A 19,605-nucleotide genomic window follows, 5' to 3' on the forward strand; every position below is an offset into this window, starting at 1 on the left:
GTTTCTTGCCTGGATACCTGAAGCTGTTTTCATTTTATCTCCAGCATGAATTGGAAGAAAAAAACAACTGGTCAAATTTGTCTCCCAGATTATGCTCCTGACCTCTCTTACACAAGAACAGGTTGTAGTTACCATCCTCCCGTAATGTCGGGGGGCCACACAGTAACCAGACTAATCTGGGAGTTTCCACTGAGGCTGTAAAGCAGCTCAGAGCGGGAAGTAGTCAAGAGTTCAGGTAACACAAGACACCAGAGGCCAAAAATACTGAAACCTTGTACAACAGCTCCCAACAGCTTCTGAAAACACCTGAAGAAGAAGAGTGCAGGAGAGAGAAAGAAAAGGAGGCTTATACATGTAGGGCACTGCGTTGACCAGAATAGTGTCAGGGCTGGAGGAAGAGGAGGGAGCTGCTGCCATGGCAACAGCTCGTGTTGGCATTTTGTGGACGTGCACGGCAGAGTGTGAGGCGAGAGACGGAATGATAGGCTGGCAGATACTGTATCTGTGACATTTACACATGCTAGTCCTGCCACATTGTCCCTTATTGACCTATCAGGGGCACGAGGCTGGCTCTGGTCCTGCATGAGCTCACTGAGGAAAGACTGTTTGTTGACTCAAAGGGGGATGCAGACTTGCTGTGTCTCTGTCATGAGTGCGGAGTGCTCATTAGAGTATGAGTAATTTCCTTTTAATACTGTCAAAGGAAATTAGGTTTGTAAATGATGAAACTGAAACTTAAAACTTCCTGTTTAACAACCAACCACTGATTTGTTTTATGTCTATCCTATGAAATGGCTTTGGCACTAGATTGTATATTTTGTGTTTTTATGGATCCGTAGCTGGCACTGCTTCTAGAAAAGTGAGTTTTATATTCAGTATCTTCAAATGTGTAGACCACTTCTTGTTGTGTGTCTTTGTTTCTGATCCTCCTTCTCTTCGTATCCAGTCTCAGGTTCCTGTATTCTCTCCATCATTTCTTCCACTGCACCCTCTTGCATTTTCTCCTCCCTCTTTAAGGAAACCCTTATCTCTCCTGCCCTCTCACCTCATCACTCCTCATCTCCTCCTTTCATCCCTCCTCCTGCTCTGTCTCGCTTGTCCTCCTCTCTGTGACCTCCTCGGTGCATTCCAGCACGCACCAGGTCACAGCGAGGAGTACAAGGTTGTACAAGGCTTATTAAGTAACATTTACACAGAGATGGACGAGGTTCTCCCCATTTACTACCCTTTGCTATGTGCTCTGAACTCTGCTGGTGTGGAGAGGTACAGAGATGGAACAACTCTTACACATGTTTCTGTAGCTTGATGAAATAATGCAGGGAAGGTTAATCTCTTTTTCTGAACTGAAGCCCAAAACAACAAAAGAGAATTTGTGCTTTAGTTTGTTGGTGTTATGCAACTGAATGGGCAACTGTGGCCACATTTTTACACTTAAAAAGCTGAGGGTAGCCACTGTTTTCTGATTGGTTAGATTAAGTTTTTTAGCTCATAAAAACTGCAGCCTTTTTTTCAGTCTCTGGTTTAGTACAATACTGTTCAACTGAGGGGCAAAACATTCGCTAAACTTCCTTCTTGGGAGCCAGAACAAATGCCAAAGTGCCCTCCATATTGGCAAAACACACTAAACCACCCTCTGGGCTGGTTAAACATGATAACATGAATGTTTTTTTATCCTTTTATCTTTACAACTCTGCCCTTCAAAAAGGGATGTGCACACCACTGTTACTAGGATTCAACTTATGGGGGCACTCATCTGGCCTGGTTTTGTGTAAATTTATAGAGCAGATGGTATCTTTAAAAGATGGCTGTAATTACTGACCTGGTAGCGGTAGAAGAAAGATACAAGCAGATCACTAAAGTTAGTGTGTTTCATCCTGCAGGGACCATGAACACATGCAAGGTTTTCACAAATGCACAAAGAGGGTGCTATTTTTAAAGATGATGAAACCTTTGACCTTCCGGTGGTGGTAGGACAGTGATATGATGATATCCCTCAACCAATCTTCAGGAGACCATGATTACATTAGCTAGTTGTTTTTGAGGGAAAATCCAGTCAGCAGAAAAACAGGAACTTTGATCAGGTCTGAGAGAGAATAATCCTCGAAGTTGGTCGTGTCTATCCTCTGGGGATACTGTTTCTTAATTTGTGACAATTCAAATATAGTAAGATGGTATTTTACAGGAGGAACACACATTTTGAGAGGGTTCTAGCTGCAGACCTCCACTCTCAGCTGCTCTGCAGCTCCTCCACTGTGAACCCTATGAACCCTAATGGTAGGGGAAACACTACTGATGATGTGCATTATATATAATTCCTTTTTTTTTTTGTATTTAAAGCTATCCAGGAATAAAGTTAACCACAGTTCAGAGAGCTGAAAAAACAGAAGTGTCTACCCAATATAGTTTTGAAGGCAATTTTTATTTTGAAATGTTCTACTATCATAATGTATTTCCTTCTGACAGTGGAGGAGTGGAGCCTCCAAGAGAGTTGGGCTCAGAATGGAAGTCTGGAGGCAAATTTTCCTTTCAATGTGTTAATCAAATGAAAGGCCAGATGATCATAAAAATGTGGAGGACTCATCCTCTGGGGAGTTTTGTGTCAGTTGAGTAAGCAGCCATTCATATAGAAAAGAAAACAGTAAAGTAGAAGAGGTAGAAATTAAGATCAAGGGTAATCAAAGATACTTGGATTCATCCTCTTCAGACCATGAGAACCAGATTAGACCCTAGTCCGATTGATTCAGCAGAGTTGTTATTCGGGCCAAAGGTCAGACCAGCGTTGGTTTTTCATGTAAAGCTGAGGATCAACACCTTTGTTGCACAATGAACTTCCACCAAACTCAGCAGCAACACTCTCTCCATCTACTGTTGTGATTTTATGTAAACTTTCCCAATACTCAGGTACGATTTTGAGTCCAAATTAGACAAAGAAAGAAATTTTCAGTAAAACCAAACAGTCCATCCCATTATCTTCTGCCTTTGTGTGAATCCTACCACATACAGCAAATGTACAGTTAGCGCAGTGTTTTTCTACCCTATTGCATAACAGTCCCACATTGTCCAAATACTTCACATCTGTGCTGTTAGCTTATTGTTCAGTGTTGACCAAACCACAGCTCCAAGCTTTGAAATAACACATGTGGCTTCTCTTTTTGGGAAAATGTCATGGAGGGCCTGCTCGCCCTGTACAAAAACACCAACACAATGGAGAGGCACAATGGGATTTAAAAAGCCAACTTGTTGACACCTTTCCACACTACTGAACCGCCAAATACGTGAGAGCACACACAGTGTGTATGTGAAGAGGGTCTGGAGAGTTCACGGCCCTTTGCCTCACATATATCCTGTATGACAGCGTTTCATCATGGAGGTTAACCTGACCAGGAAGTGGGGTCACACCTTTTTGTGAGGTTCTCACAGCAAAATGCTGCAGAAACAGGACAGAATATTTCCTGACTCTGTTGTGAAAAAAACAGCTGCTTTGGATCAGTGGACGACGATTATGTGGAAATTTTCTGCACATGTGTGAGCAGACCTCCCTAACCTGTTTGTGATTAAGATGTGATAATGTCTGTGTGAAAACAATGAGCCTCCTTTTTGGTTTTCATTAATGTGCTCCATAACAGGAGTGTTGAAAGATACAAAAATGTGATGAACAGAAAGGTTATTAAGTTTAACACGTGAAAAATTCTGTTACTCGTTGGTCAATGTGTAGCCTCACAAACACAAGGAAAGGATAATGCTGCACCCACTCTTGTCCCCAGATGCTTTGGATAAAATTTATAAAAAGAAGCCATTACTTAAGTTTACTTTAACCTGTTCACCTACACAAATCATTTTTTGTTTCATTCCCATTAGTGCCAACCCCTTGAAAAAAACTGTTTTTTTCCTACCCCGCGTTATCAGAGGCTCTTTGCTTTTATAGATTGACGGTAAAAACCTAGAACACAGAGTGCAGAAAACAGGTGATTGAGCTCTTGCATGGCTCATTGGATATTTCCACTCACTATTCAAAAAGAGGTTATGGGTGGGACCTGATGCACTGATAGTGTTGGTGCAGGTTGCATAACATGCCTTCAACACACACGCACACACACACACACACACACACACACACACACACACACACACATACACACACACACACCCTCAGTTTAATTAAAATGCAGGGCGATGTTTATTTGGTTGCCTTTAGAAACCATATCAGTTTCTCTATCTGTTTTTTGCATCAGTTACTCATCAGAGATCAGCATTGCAACACGAAGTTTTATGATAAGTATAATTTTATGATAAGCATAATTCAATTTTTTTCAAGCATAAAAACACACAATAAATATTCATCCTTTAAACACTTGAGACCGAAAGCTTAGACTCAACACGTGCAAAGCCAAGAACGTGTTCTTCTTTGCTGCTCCTGGCTGATCACTCAGTATCACTCATTTCAGTTTTCCCCAGAGAGGAAAAGGGTTTCATAGAGATGAGAACAGAGAGTGCAGGACCAAAAAAACAAACACAAATCACAACAAAAAATAGGACAAAAGTTTAAACACTCTTGTGTGAGAAATTTCCAAATCGTATCAAGAATTAGAGATCATAAGACTAACTTTGCAGCATTGCTTTACGAGTTTTCAAAATATCAAAATCTTTTTGATCTCAACCCTTCAACATAATCAACCAGCAGGTTTTGGCAGCTTAACCATAGTTCTGCTTGCATTGTGTTACTATACTTATTAAGTGAACAAATGTTTATTATTTTTAACCTTTAACAGCTTTTATAAAGTCCTTTAAATCTGAAATGTCAGCTCCACTCTTGACCTCTCCTCACTGGGCCTCCTTAAAAGCACTTAAACCCAATCTGATTTGTATTAGGTATGATGCAAGATATTGGATAACATTTATGTTAAGTAATAATTATAACTGTTATAAAAAGAGTTGTGTAGGGTCATAAGAAAGAGTAAGTGAAGGAGAAAGGGACTTGACCTACATCAGGAACCCTTAAAGTGTGATAAAACCATTAATACTGCACCCATGTGGCATTTTTCTAGTCTTTTCACTTACACTAATTCACCCATTCACACTCAGATACACATTATTCACAAAAGATCATGCCCTTCAGAGCCCATTATCACCAAACACATTGTCATACACGTACAGTTCTTGGTTTAGTCTCCTCATCTGAGGAGGAGTGGTGGATCAAACTGCTCTTTATCCTGAGCTAAAGCCAACCACCCTTCAAGTGTTAATCCTAACCAAAGACTGCTGATCAGAATGAAAAACCACTTATAGCCCTTCTGCTGAGTTGTTGCATTAAGAATCACAAACAGGGCTTCCTCAATGTGAACAGATAGGACGTGGAGTGAACTCTCAAATCAAAATACACATGAAAAAAAAATTACTCTTACAGACATCCTTCTTTGTATGTATTCATGTGGATGTGTTTCTTTCTAGAAAAATCTAATCTTAAATTTGATGTGATACTACAAAAAGGCATGTTATGCTATGATAAGGAGATCTGGCAACATGTGGCTCCCAAATGTTGCACTAATACAAGAAACACTGACTTAACATGTTGGAGATATTTTGGCATCACCCTCACACAGCAAGACGAGATACGTCATTCATCTTTACATACAGTCAATGATTGCAATGAGGAACACAAATATACAGATGAAACAAAACTTCTATTTTAGCAAATGACAAATTCAGATCATTTAGAATATAAACAGAACATCTCACACGTGATGTTTTCTATCATTTCTTGTATAAGGTGACTAATTCAGGCGTTGAGTCTGAAGAGACATCACTGCACCTGTCCTGCGTCTTATGACTGAATGTTAATTTGTTTGAGTTGTGAGTGGTATTTAAAAAATGCTAAATATCTAGTTTGATTTTGAAATTTACTTGCATACGCATTACACATTGTGCAAAGTGTGAGTAACACACAGTGACTGTGCAGCACTGCAGGTAAATACGTGTCATATCATTGTGTCAGCATGTACATGTTTGTGCAGTGTGTGGGCTCACACAATAAGCCTTTGTCTCTCTGCTTCCTATTTTTCTCCTGCAAGCTGACACAGACATCCACACACACACCGACACACTCTATCCACACACACTCTCAAACACACACAGTTCCTCCGGGCTTCCGTCAAGTTACAACAGTTTAGAGACAGCAAAACAGGAACAATCTGATCTTCACTTCCTGCCTCACACTTCCTGCCCTCTCCCCTCCTCCAGTGATGATAAAATAAAAGAGACAGACAGATGAATGAAGAGGAAAAAATAAAGACTGCAAGGGAGGGAAAGAAAAGCTGGAGGGGCGAGATATGAATGAGAGAGAGGGGGATGGAGTAGAGGAGAAGAGGAGTAGAGAAAGAAACAGGTGCGCTGTATAGTTGAGTCTGGGTCATGGGCAACTGTCTACATCACAAAAAGAGGGCAGACAAGTATTAAATAAGAGAGATTTGCTATTTATAAAATAATTGTTAAGGTCATTTTTCTGCCCTCTGGTCTTTTTTTTTTCTTTCTTTTTGCAGTGAATTGAAATTACCCAATCAGATGAGGCTATAGTCATGCTACTGCCCAACTTTTTAGTTTTTTTCCATGCACGACTTCTATTTGCAAACTGACGTGTCACAGCTGAAGCATCCAGCATCCAGGAAAAGTATGATGCATGCATAGACCACAATGGAGTGGATCCAGTGTGAGTTGACACATTGACTTGAATGGAAACCCCTCTGATCCGGTGTTGTGACAGAGTGGAGCCGGACCAGAGACGTAACTGATGTATTTTGGCCATCATGGAAGCCGATGGTCCTTTTGGCCCACACCATAGACTGTATAGAGAGTGAACAGAATGGCTCCACCATTCACCATTGAACGATTTTGAAGCCAAAATACCCCCGTCACAGGCGCAGCCATTGGCAGCCGTTGTGCAGACAAAGACTGCGTGGTAAGGACTGTGAGGTATTCTGGGAGAATCTGAGTGGAGCCAGGTGACAAAAGTAATAATTATTATTTTCTTTTGAGAGTCTAATCACTTCTTGACTCTACCTCCTGATATATTTTACAGTCCCCCCAAAAAATACACAAGAACGGCAGCTGTCAATCATTGTTAAATGTGACATTAAACCTTGTTTTTAACCTCTTATAACTAATGAAAACACATTTTCTCAAAAAAAGTGAACTTGAATACAAGGCAGCCAAATAATATCTTCAATCACCACAACAATCGGACACGAGAAACATTTCTAAGAGGCATATTAATTTTTTAAAGTTTGACCACAGCCCATCTGGAATGACTGGAGAGCTGGATTTTTTGACCTATACTGCAGCCAGCCACCAGGGGGAGCAGTTTTTGTGGTGACCTCACTTCAAGCTTCATCTTTTTTTTTACGGTATATGGCGCACACCAATAAAATCAAAGGATGGCATCTATCAACCTAAACTGCCAACACAGCAGGACCTTAAATTAAAATCTAGAGGCCAAAACATGCAAACAAGTGGTCAAAAGGAAGGAGTTTGATTTTCACGAAGGGAAACCGTGGGCGTATGGAGTGGCTGTCTTACAGTGCTAAAATTTTCATCAAGCGCTTGCCTGTTGTTGTGGTCTGCTAATACTTTATGGTTTCAACTTGACACCTCTTCTTGCTGAGATAGTGAGAATTGTAATCCAAATGCAAGTTCTGCATCTGTTTTCATACAACTGAGAATAAAACAGGAGCTTATTTGCGTTCAAAAGATTCAACGTCTTATCTCACTTAAAAGGCCAGAAGTTTCTCCACTAACTTGAATTTTTCTACAGTGAATAGTTTGAAACCTACAAGAAAGTTATAATGATTAGAATGTATGATGTAGAGACGACTCTGTTTGCTCTTACACTGAAAAGGTCATTCTGCAAGTTTAATAGCAAAGCAAAGATACACAGACACAGACAGACACACACAGACACACACAGACGCACACACACACACACACACACACACACACACACACACACACACACACACACACACACACACACACACACACACACACACACACACACACAAACTCAGAGCACCTGATGAGCTGCGGTTCTGAAGGAGGAAGTGAAAACTCAGTCCATCTGCTTTGACAGGAAGTCAACAGAAGCCACACACAGGCATATTGACGTCAATCAGAACCACAGGAACACCTCCCCCCAGCACACACACTCACACACAAACACAAACACGCTTAAATTACTCACAATGATGCATATGTGCCACCTTAAACACTCATTTAAATCATACACCTTAACAATCCCCAGTTGCAAAATCGTAAACTCAGAATACCATCACACACCGAAACACTCCACTGCACATACGTCAGTGACTCTGAGACGGTTTCATTTACCAAACACACTCACATTTACACACTGATAAAACTTTCTGCCTCTTTAAACTATCACATCAAAAAAAAATAATCAAAGCAAGAAAGTTTTTCATGAAATCCTCGTGGGTGTTTAATAAAAGAAGAAACTGGAACTGGTCTCAATGAAAACTGATTCAAAATGCAGAAATGAAACTGTCCCATTTTTTAATCCTCCTGGCTGTTCAGACTAAGGTTTCATTCTCACTAATTTTTCTTTACATGTCTGAACTGAGCTTGTTTCATATAAAACATGTTGGTTGGTTTTGATGGTTAGCTACAGTCACTGCTCTCAGTTTGGTTGTTGCTCACTTGTGTCTCTCTTCATAGCAACAAGTGGTACTGTTTCAGTGTTAGTTGTGAGAACATCTGCTTACAGAGGCTCAACGTTTGATAACTGTTTAATCAAAAGGAATTGATAATACTTAATATCAACTCCTCTGACATCATATTATCAAGAAAAACATTTAAAGACAATTCTCAGAATGTGAGGAGCTCATGTTGAAGTTAAACATTAAAAAACCTGGAGGGGGTGTAGTGTGCCAAGGATGTTCTGTATCATTGTCATTTTTTAATTTACATCATAATTGCAGAATGAAAGTACAAACACACATTTAGAAAAATGTATGAAATTATTCTGAATTTTGGTTTGACGGCAAAAAAGTTTTTGGCGCCATGAATCACTTTGATCACTGGGTAAAATTGTCTGACATAGTTCAGAGTAAGCTGATGGACAAAAAGTGAAACACAGCAGCAGACGCATTTAACTGCTACCTTTCAACAATGACTCCACTTAACAAGAAAACGGATTATTTCTGTAGAATCCAATTCAGATATTATTCACTGCCAAAGACAAAGCCCAACTGTGCATGCATCAATCAATCACATAAATGTTGTTGTCATAATAGAAGTCAAAGGCTTTGGTCACTTTTGAGGAAGCAACAGAGAAAGCAAGTTGTAAACACAGATCACACGACAAGCATTTATTTTTCAAGCTCAATAACTGTGATGGGGTTATTGAGCTTGAAAAATAAATGCTTTTTGTTACTTTTACTTTTTTACTTTGTGTCAAAAGGCTGTCAGATTAACTAGAAAAGCACTCAGAGCGCAGACCTCCGCCGATAATAATGTGATTGTCACGCAACACTTTAGTCCTACTTTAATGTTATACTCCCTTTCAGCAGACTGTCTGCTACAATTTGGTGTTAGCTGGTTTGTATGATAACTTGATACCTGACAGTGTTGAAAATTATGATGAGCCAGTACATATTTGCCAGGATCTGGATGGTATTTTTACATCTGTCAGAAATGATCATGACCTTGTCTTCTATTGTTTTGTAAAGCAATCTGACCATTTATTGTAGAGTTATTAACACACATAGTGAAAACAGCCCTATCTCACAATGATAAAGAATCCCTTAAAAAAATCCTGGATCCAGATGGTGATCCAGATCACCTCCAAAATTAAATCACTTCTTCCTTATTCTATTTTGAAAATTTCCTGAAATTTTCATCAAGATCCGACAAAAAAACAGACAAACTCTCCCAAAAACATCACCTCCTTGGCGGAGGTTATCATCCTTCATAGTGACACTAGCAGAGATATGCTTATGTGCCTGGGCTTAACCCTGGGAGAAAGAACAAACAATTATCCTCTACTTGAGGTAAAGTACAAGAGTACAGTGTTGAGCTGTAGCCTCTGCTCAGGAAGGAAACTTTCCCCTCCGTTAAGACCAGCTCTTCTAATCTCACAACACACCAAACTACATGCTCCTACTAGGGTAGCTGCCAGAGCCTGAAGCTGCAAACACAGCTGAACTGGTTTCAGCTTACGTTAGCTCTGAAGATCTAAACAACCAAGATTTGATTTTAAATCCCTACTAGCACCATGATGTGTGAGCCAGGCAGGCCTCAACAGACTGATTGCAAGGGTTTTTTTTAAAGATGAGCCACCCACATCACCTGCCTGTAGAGATCTAATGATCCAAATAAAACTGAGACAAGAAATGAGTACAGCAATGAGAGTACTGAGCCAAAAAGAAGTTACGTTACAGTTACTTTCCCAGCTAATTACTCTTTTCCTAATTCAGTCACTCAGTCAGGAACTACTAAGGTACTTTTGTAAAAGTCACAATGCAGAGACACCCTTAAGCTTGTTCAGACATTCAACTTGAGCAGCGCTGCAATACACATATCACGTGTCCCACTCACCATAACCATCTTCCAGTCACGTCCTCTGCCTCTCAATTGGCAGTCTATTTAATTAAAACTGGAAAATCTCACATCTCTCCCTCTGCCTGTCAATGTCTCTGCTGCCCTGTTCTTTTACCACAACTACCACCACCACCCCAGCATCCACCCACAGGCTCCAGGCTGGGATGTGTTCAGTACGTTTTGCTATGATCACTCCCTAATGTCTCCCTGAAGACTTATCAAGGAGTGTTAAGTTTGTGTTTATTTACATGTGATAACTAAATGTCTACTATCAACCCTCTATTTGATCTGTTTAAGAGCTCCCAAGAGGAGCTTCTTGATTATTTGTTTGTTTTTTTGATTAGGAGTCTTTTTTCCAAGAGTTTCCTGGCCAAGACAGCTAGCAGCATAGTTACTTGATTACAACAGATACAAATACTTATATCACACACATAACAACAAGTGCACAGAACAACTACCTCCAGGATTTGAAACATCATACATAAGACAAAACATCTGCAGACAGATGTATCTGCCTCCAAGTCCTTCAAGATCTGTGAGCACAGTTCATGAAGTTTCAAATCTTTCCTGGGATCATGGGACCGAAGGCCACAAGTGCCTGTATTTTTCTACACAATACAGGTGAAAAGATAAGACAGAAGCAGACCTACAATTTACTTATAACTGAAAAAATACCAGTGTTTTAGTCTGCTTGTGAGGGCTTTGGTGCCCCCTGTTGACTCTGTTGGTTTTGTTCTGTACATATTTCTTCTTTTGACAGTCAAATATCACTTATCCAGGATCTTTGTTTTGGAAAAGATGGTAACCACTTCTTCTTCCAATGGTTTAAAATGTTGAACACACAAAAAAATCTTTTTGCTGATGGTCTCTTTTTTGCTTTTGTAGATTGTAAAATTGCATCAGTTTCATTTCAGCCTGTTTCATTGATGAAAACTTCTCCAAGTAGAGACTTTTAAAGAGAAGAGGATGCTGAATGCCTGATGGTGGTGTAAAGCAAGTTTTTTAGAGCTTTTGTAGCCAAAACAGCTCAGCACTTTGGCCCAAAAAAAGCAATGTAATTCATTTGCAGCTCCAGAAAACTTACACAAACTCTCAAGTACGTCATAGTTAACACAGGAAATAACCAGCACTCGACAAGCTCGCACTGCTTCTCACATCAACACACAAGCACTGAGCAGAGGCCCACATAAAAACACACACACAGATTCTTAAAATAAAATGTGATGAAAGAAAAAAAGGTTTGTCGCTTAAATAGACCATTATGTGCATTTGTCTCAAAGCACTGGTTTAACAAAGTTAATGAGCTTGATGACAAAATAGTTTGGACTACGACCTTCCAGCCGGAGACAGGAGGTGAAAAAAGTGAAAGTCATCACGTACGCAAGTTTATAAGCAAAGGACGAGACAGAGGAAAGAGGCAAAGAGGGAGGAGGAAGTGAAAAAAATAGAGGCAGCAGAAAGTTTGAGCTAGTGACAGGACACACGAGAAGAACAAATCAAGAAGCCAGATCCATAAGAGGCGGTTTCTTACCTGGGAGACAAACTCTGGTGATTGGAGGCTGAGTTGCTGCAGGAGACCTCCTGAAATGAAGAAAAAAAGAAAAATGATGCTTCAAATTTTCTTTTGTCTTAAAATGTCTGTTTCCCCAAAAAGTAGAAAGGTCAGTGGCCAAACTTGAGCCAAAAGGTATATGTATTTCTTGTTTCCCCCAAACTGCTACTCATTTCGTCAAACAAACTTTTTGTTTGCTGCAGTTGATGCACAGAGCTGCACTATCCCAGTGTTTAAGAATGTCCAAGTGATGATTTTATGATGTTTTGATACTGTTTTCTAAAAATATATACAAATATTTTTTGTTTTAAGAGTTCATTGTGTGCATGATTGTTTGCATGATTTTGTGCAAGAATAAACTGGAAGAAGAAAAACTAATTACAGAATCTATGTCAGTGTGAGAGACTGACACCTGAAAGATGGACAGCTGACAGTGTATTGATCCACTTCCTTCAGCAGAGACTTATTGATCGTCTGATGGATCTTGTGTGTGTCAGTGTATTATAGAATGTAGGTTTCTGTATGTGTGTGTGTGTGTGTGTGTGTGTGTGTGTGTGTGTGTGTGTGTGTGTGTGTGTGTGTGTGTGTGTGTGTGTGTGTGTGTGTGTGTGTGTGTGTGAGCTCCTTTTGTCCACGTAAAAGTGTCAGAGCTGAATGTAGGTCAGAACGGCTGCAGGTATTCAATAAGGCAGACTGAGGCTTTAATGAAGCCCATGGGAGGGAGAGAGCACCTTTACAATCACACACACACACACACACACACACACACACACACACACACACACACACACACACACACACACACACACACACACACACACACACACACACACACACACACACACACACACACACACACACACACAAGCCTTTATAAATAAGAATAGGAAGGTGCCCTACATCCCTGTTTCAGATGGAGGAGTGATGCTCGACGCGTCTTTCGCTGCAGCTTTACAGAACTGTGAGGCTTTTTATAGAGCAGAGCTGCTTTTCTGTCCATCCTAATGTGATCTCTGTTTTTTACTTTTGGAAAATGTTTGATAACTGAGAGCAGTGCTGAGAAAAACTGGTGATTGTAAAATATAATCTTCAAAAATGCACAAAAATGTAAGACTAGTTTTCATTTAACAATTACATTTTATATGGAGTAACACAATGGACTAGAAATTGGTTTCCTCTTATTAAAAAAGAAAAAAAACAACATTTAAGTTACCTACCTCAGTTCAACACTAAAAGGTGTATATTAATCAACATGCACATAAATATGAAGCCCATAACTCTCTAAATAGGACAGAAAAAGACACCAAACCTAATGACCAATACAGTTAAAGGGGGCTGGTCATAGTGGACGGCATGTTTTACTCTGACTGGAGGTGCTTTATCACATCATTCCCTTCAGGCGTCTCAGCATGAAGTAAATAAATAAATAAATAGAAATTCTAAAAAAAAAATCATGTTCAGGTGAAAAATTCACTTCTTGTTAACAGATGTAATATTATGCTCAGTTGGTACTTAAAGCAGGAAGAATAAACAAATGTTTCCCAACAAAATACCATATGTGTATATTTCTAATCAAGAATATTCAGTTAAAATGCTTTCAGCATCATCTTAAAACCAATCAGCAGCCAGTTTGTCATTAAAATATTCCACTGACAGAATCTGTAATATTGTGATTCTGTGTGAGTTATGTGTTTTTATGTTTAATCTACTTAAATTTAATGTAATTTCATTAAACATACTCAATGTTCATTCTTCATCACTAAAATTAAATGATTCATTTTATTTTTATTTTTTATTGCATTATTTACTTTTCACTGAACTCCTCTTGATGCTCTGTGATTTGTGAGAACAGCTGTGACGTCAGAAGTCACAGATCAGTCTGTGTAAAGCTCAACACTTCCACCTTGTGGTGAAAAAAAGTCACTGCAGACTGAACACACTGGTCAGCCATGGCGTGACTGTTAGTGTAAAGCTGTGATTGAGCCAAGACATTCTGCAGGAGCGGATCTGTTTGATGTTGTTCCAGTTCCATAAGATTTACAACTAAACATTTAGATTATTTTTAAGTCATTTCCAAATAAATTCTGCTCATGAATCAAGCCAATGAGTCCCAAGGCTGTCCTGGTTAGATATCATCTTTATTTAAAGCTTTCTTCAAAGAGTTCCCACGATGGCTTATGATTAAATCTAAATCTTGTGTTTTATTTTTGTTCTCCTCGATTTCATAGAAGTGATTTCCTGGTGGTGTCAAAGCAGGACACTAAAGAAACTCCTCAACCCCATTAAGAAGCTGTGGAAATTCAGTCAGGGTTAGGTTAGGTTAGGGTCTTGATTTACTAAGACTTACTTGCTTGAGGCACACTGGACATTGGTCAGTACAGTGAAGTTATTCCTCACACTTCGAAGGCTTGCCAGAACCTAGAAAATAGAAAAAAGATATCATTATGGGGAAAATTCACACATTATTTACTTCAAACTTTTTTGTAGAGCAATAATCCATTGCTGTGTTAAAAAGTTGTGGTGAAGACATTTACCTGAGCAAAAGGCGTTACGATCAGGTCATCTCCATGTCTGCACACACACACACAAAGAGAAAGACAGACAGATGTGATCAGACAAACGGATCAGGCTATGAGCTCACAAAAAAGCGTACATGTTTTTCTCCAGTGTGATTATGGGAGAATGTTTTATTGTTTATTGTTTCAAGTAAGGACAATAAGCACTAACTACCATGACCTGACCTGGTCAGCCTCATTACTGTAATTAACTGAAAGAGAAGAAGGAGTCGAGGAGGACGGTCATCCATCAACGACAGGGCAGAATGAGCTGTAATGATATAAGTAACTGGTTTGAAAGCTAAGACCAGGAAAAATAAGGAAACATTTTCCTTTTGGTTTTAATGAAACTATCATCAGATCTCTTACTAATGTGCAGAGGAGGGAGGCAGTAACGGAGCCTCCAATAAAGCAAAGACTAACAGCAGGTGAGGTGGCCTCGCTAAGTTAGAATTAAAAAATGCTCCTTTATGTGTCAGTTTTATTTATCTCCCATACATTTTGGTTAGAAACAAGATGATTAATAAGACCCAGGCGGTGTGAGGACCTTATTTGAATTTAAAGAATTAATACTCTACATTTTTCCTGTGTTCTAATGTGAATCCATCACATGCAGTGTGTGTTCGCTTGTATTTGCCCTTACAGTTCAGAGGCAATGGAGGAGTTTCTTGACATGGACTTGGGAGATAGATCATAGTCGCTGTCCGAGCGGTACAGGAAGGACTCTCTGCGCTGGTTGTGTCCCGGGAAGTTGGTGTGGAGGACCAGACCAGAGCCAGGGGAGGCCTGGGGGTCCAGAGGGCTGCAGCTGGCAGACGGGCCATTCTCCACATCGAAACTAAAAACAGAGAAACACACAGTTTTTAAAATGTTAGCTTAAATAAAGTGGATACACAGAAAAAAAAAGTATTATTCAGATCCAATAAGGTGAACACAAAAAGGGGCGTCTGCTGTTGTGTTTCAGGAAATACAGAAAATTTTCAACCTGTTTTTCAAACCAACATAAAAAAAGTCAACATCCAAGAACTACATGTTATTTGAGGCACTAATAAATGACAGTTGAGGAAAATGAAGAGCATGAAGAACATGTAAACTTAAAAACATCCTTCTAAGAGCTGCAGAGTCAAGGTCATTATGTCCAGCAAGGAAACACTCACGCACACTCACACCAATCAGTTTGACATGACCAGGCACTAAAGGGCATAGTGACATACTGAAGTGCACAGTGTTCATTTACTGCCCAGGATTGAGGAGAAAGGAGGAGGAGGAGGAAGAGGTTCAAGGCTGATCCGGGTCTCATTAAGCAGTCTTTAAGGAGGAGGAGGCTGAACAGTTGCAGTGGAGGTGCACACTCCTGGAGACGTCTCTATGTGTGATATATGTTTTTATTTTCCGCTGAAGTCTACACTTTGGTTTCTCCCTAACTTTAATGACTGTGAGCTGCCCTCACGTCGTCACTTCCTCCTCTTGTGTAGTAAACACAAACCAGAGCGGCCGCTGGTTACACTACAAACCTAAAAGTGCCTCAACATCCAAATTCTGTTTTGTTTTCAGTTCCTCCGTGTTGATGTTTTAGCAGTCTGACGTACATGCAGGGTTTTGATGTTGGGGTACTGTTTTCAGTTTCATCAGCAGTAAAATTTGTCTTTGTGCTCACCTGAACAAAGAGGTATTAACAGGACTTTAACCAGAGGAATATTAAGCCTAACTGGTCTGAAAGCAACTCCACCTTCAGAGACCTGACACTTTTGAATGTAAAGACATAAACACAGAGTCTGAACATTTTTTGAACAATGCAAAATAAATGATTCCAGAAAGAGAAGGAGAAAAAAATATTTTGAAAAAGGAAAGAAAAGAAACATGATAATCAATCAAACCAGGATTTTCTGATGAGACAAAAATGGGTTTTGGAGCTGAGAATGAATATATATATATATATATATATATATATATATATATATATATATATATATATATATATATAAATATACATATAAATATATATATATATATATATATATATATATATATATATATATATATATATATATATATATATATATATATATATATATACATATAAATATACATATAAATATATATATATATATATATATATATATATATATATATATATATATATATATATATATATATATATATACACTAATGTGCTATCTGTATAAAATGTATGTGTAGAAATGCTGGAGATCTTTTTTTCACCACAGTGAAAAAGAAGGAAAGCAAAGAATACTTTTCTTTCAGGCAGATTGACATATTTTGGGTTCACAAAAAGTTGACCCTTGCCCCAGAGTTAAGGACTACTCAGTAACATAAATAAAATGCAGACTGATTGGCACAGAGTGATTGCTATTAGATTGAAAAGTATTACTATCAAAACAGTAATTACAAACTGCTGTCCAGACAAGAAAAAAAAACAGGAAAGCATCCAGACTAAAGACATCAAAATTCTTCAAGTGCACAGGCCACAAAATCTCAAGTGAATTTCTCAAGAGTTCAATAAATAAATTAAATAAGAGAAAGTTCAGAAGCCTTTGTTAAATGTGCATGAAGTTGACTTCTATTGAACCTTGTGAGAAGTTGATACAAATTCAAAGAGTGACTAAAGCCAAATTACAACCATTTTCTGAAGCCTTTCGTCTCTGAGAAGGGAGCACGAGTTTCTGTTTACTACCTCTAAGCTCCCCCTAGTGGAAAGAAAGCAAAACAACTTTGAGGGTCCTAACAAGTTATACCTGTAGCCCTGAAATGATCAGAATATTAAAAGAGTGATGAAAAATTAGTTGACTTAAGCTTTATAGAAAACCATATGGAAATCTTCAGGACTTTGCATCTAAATTTAAGCACAAGAAGAAATGACTTACACAGAGGTGTTGCTTTGTTTGGGTTAAGCCACTTCTAAACCAATACTCGATTAAAACAAGCCTTTGTTTGTTTAAAATGATAATTCTGCACAGCTAATTACAATAAATCATATTTAAATTGTGGAAAGGAACACTTTTTGTTTGTGACTTATGTAGGATATGTTCATTTAAGATTGACTGAACAAAGAAGTCAAAAGGAAACCAAAAACATAAAATCAACAAAGGACCTTGTGTTACAACCTTCTCTGAAAAACAGATAAAAAAATTGTTTTTGGTCGATTAAATCTTTGAAATAAAAGAGAGGACAGTAGAGTACTTAATAGTATAATGGATAAGATGTGATACATTTTGGCAAAATGCTTATGAAATGATATGATACCACAGGTCAGGGGTGGCCAACCAGTCAGAGTTCAAGAGCCATGCAAATTACCATGGTACTACAGAGAGCCACATCACGCATGTGGTCTTACAAACACACCTCCTCTCACACATTAACGAAATGGCATAAAATAAAAAAGTAATGCATTTCCAATTTCAAAGCCAGATTTATTGTGTTTCCAAGTGTGTTTAAATTCCTACTAGAGAAGAGAAACTGAAACTTAAGTTTCAATCTGTACACCCACATATTGATCAATACTGATCCCAACCTTGGCATCAGTCTATCAATATTTTAGATTGATCGGCACACCGCTACTCATAACTTTATAAATACAGTTTTATGATTGGATCAAAGAGCCACACACCGAAAGGCAAAGAGCCACATGTTGCTCGCGGGCCACAGATTGGCCACCCCCGCCATAGGTCAACATTACATGGCCACGGCATACCATAAACATCAATACCATACTGTACTTTATGCTATACTTTACAGTAGCTTATGATGCAGTGCTATTATATTACCCAAGCAGTGAAAGTTTTGTTAGAATCAAGTTCACCACAGCTAATCTTTGTGGTTTCTCTAACACGTTTTCTATCGTGTGTGTTTCACAAAGTTAAACTTAGCTAACCTTAAAATGCAAAAAAGCTCTTAGCTACCATTGTCTTACTGCTTAAGTCGCAGTCAAATAACAACAAAAACATGAAAATCTCATAAAAATGCATGTGTAGAATAAGGATCAGTAGTCTGACATCTTTAGAATAGGTCGGTAATATGACAGAGAAAGCCAGCTGAGGCTTGGATCAGCAGCCACTCTGGATTCTTACTCATTACATGCCTGGTGCTCTCACAGCCTGAGGAGGATGACTCTTTTTTCCTTTGAGTTATGACGTCTAACTGCAACACATGCATATCATTTTATCTTAGTAATTTCCTGTTCAGTGTTCTGAAACTAACATTTCTTACTGATTCTCTAAAATAATGCAAACAGGACGGCGATATAAGATCAAAGTTAACTATAATGTGCATGTATGTGCAGGTTATACATGCATACACATGCATGCCTGCACTGTGCACCAGGCATTGAACGCTTCACTGCTCTGCCCTCAGGTCTATCTGCCACTTTGTGTGACGTGATCACGTGCAAAGACGACTAAATCTGGAGCCAAGTTCACTCACCCACAACACACACATCTTACAACTGCCTCATCCTTTCCCCCACATTTACAAAAAAGGAAAAAGCTTCACAACAAATGCCAGAAAATTCAAAAGGGTAGCATTTTCACATGACCAGGAAATGCACCCAAAGCACATTTATCCATTAAACAGCGTAAAATCAACAGTCTGTATTTTCCAGGGAGGCTCTCCAGAGTTCAGATGTTTTGTGTCCATGTAGAGAAGAGGCAATGGTCAGGTAGTTCTTACCACAGCTGTCTCAGGGCATTAAGTGATGTTTGGCTTTTTGAACAAGCTGTCAGAGCAGTCTCATCCTGGGATTAGTTCAATTCACATTTAGCTCAGTTTGAATTTTTTTCTGTTTTCAATAATGAAATCCTTTATTTTAACTGTTCTTTTAATGTGAAAAAACTTAATACAACCTATTTGTTACATCGTTAGAAAAATGTTTCAATG

General features: G+C 38.8%; 1 protein-coding gene across 3 annotated transcripts in view; it reads right to left on the bottom strand.

Moving 5' to 3' along the window:
* Positions 1–19,605, bottom strand: part of pde4ba (phosphodiesterase 4B, cAMP-specific a) — a 202,426-nt gene that overhangs the window by 50,263 nt on the left and 132,558 nt on the right. For all 3 annotated transcript variants that reach the window (XM_074667605.1, XM_074667606.1, XM_074667607.1), the window contains 4 exons: positions 15,356–15,550; positions 14,692–14,728; positions 14,505–14,575; positions 12,137–12,186 (listed from right to left, as the gene is read on the bottom strand). In XM_074667605.1, the coding sequence (XP_074523706.1) occupies positions 12,137–12,186; positions 14,505–14,575; positions 14,692–14,728; positions 15,356–15,550 (353 nt within the window). The remainder of the gene's footprint in view (positions 1–12,136; positions 12,187–14,504; positions 14,576–14,691; positions 14,729–15,355; positions 15,551–19,605) is intronic.

The sequence above is a fragment of the Halichoeres trimaculatus genome, unplaced genomic scaffold (assembly GCF_033239565.1).
Source record: "Halichoeres trimaculatus isolate MK-OKI-2021-1 unplaced genomic scaffold, fHalTri1.1 fHalTri1_scaffold_4, whole genome shotgun sequence".
Lineage (NCBI taxonomy): Eukaryota > Metazoa > Chordata > Actinopteri > Labriformes > Labridae > Halichoeres > Halichoeres trimaculatus.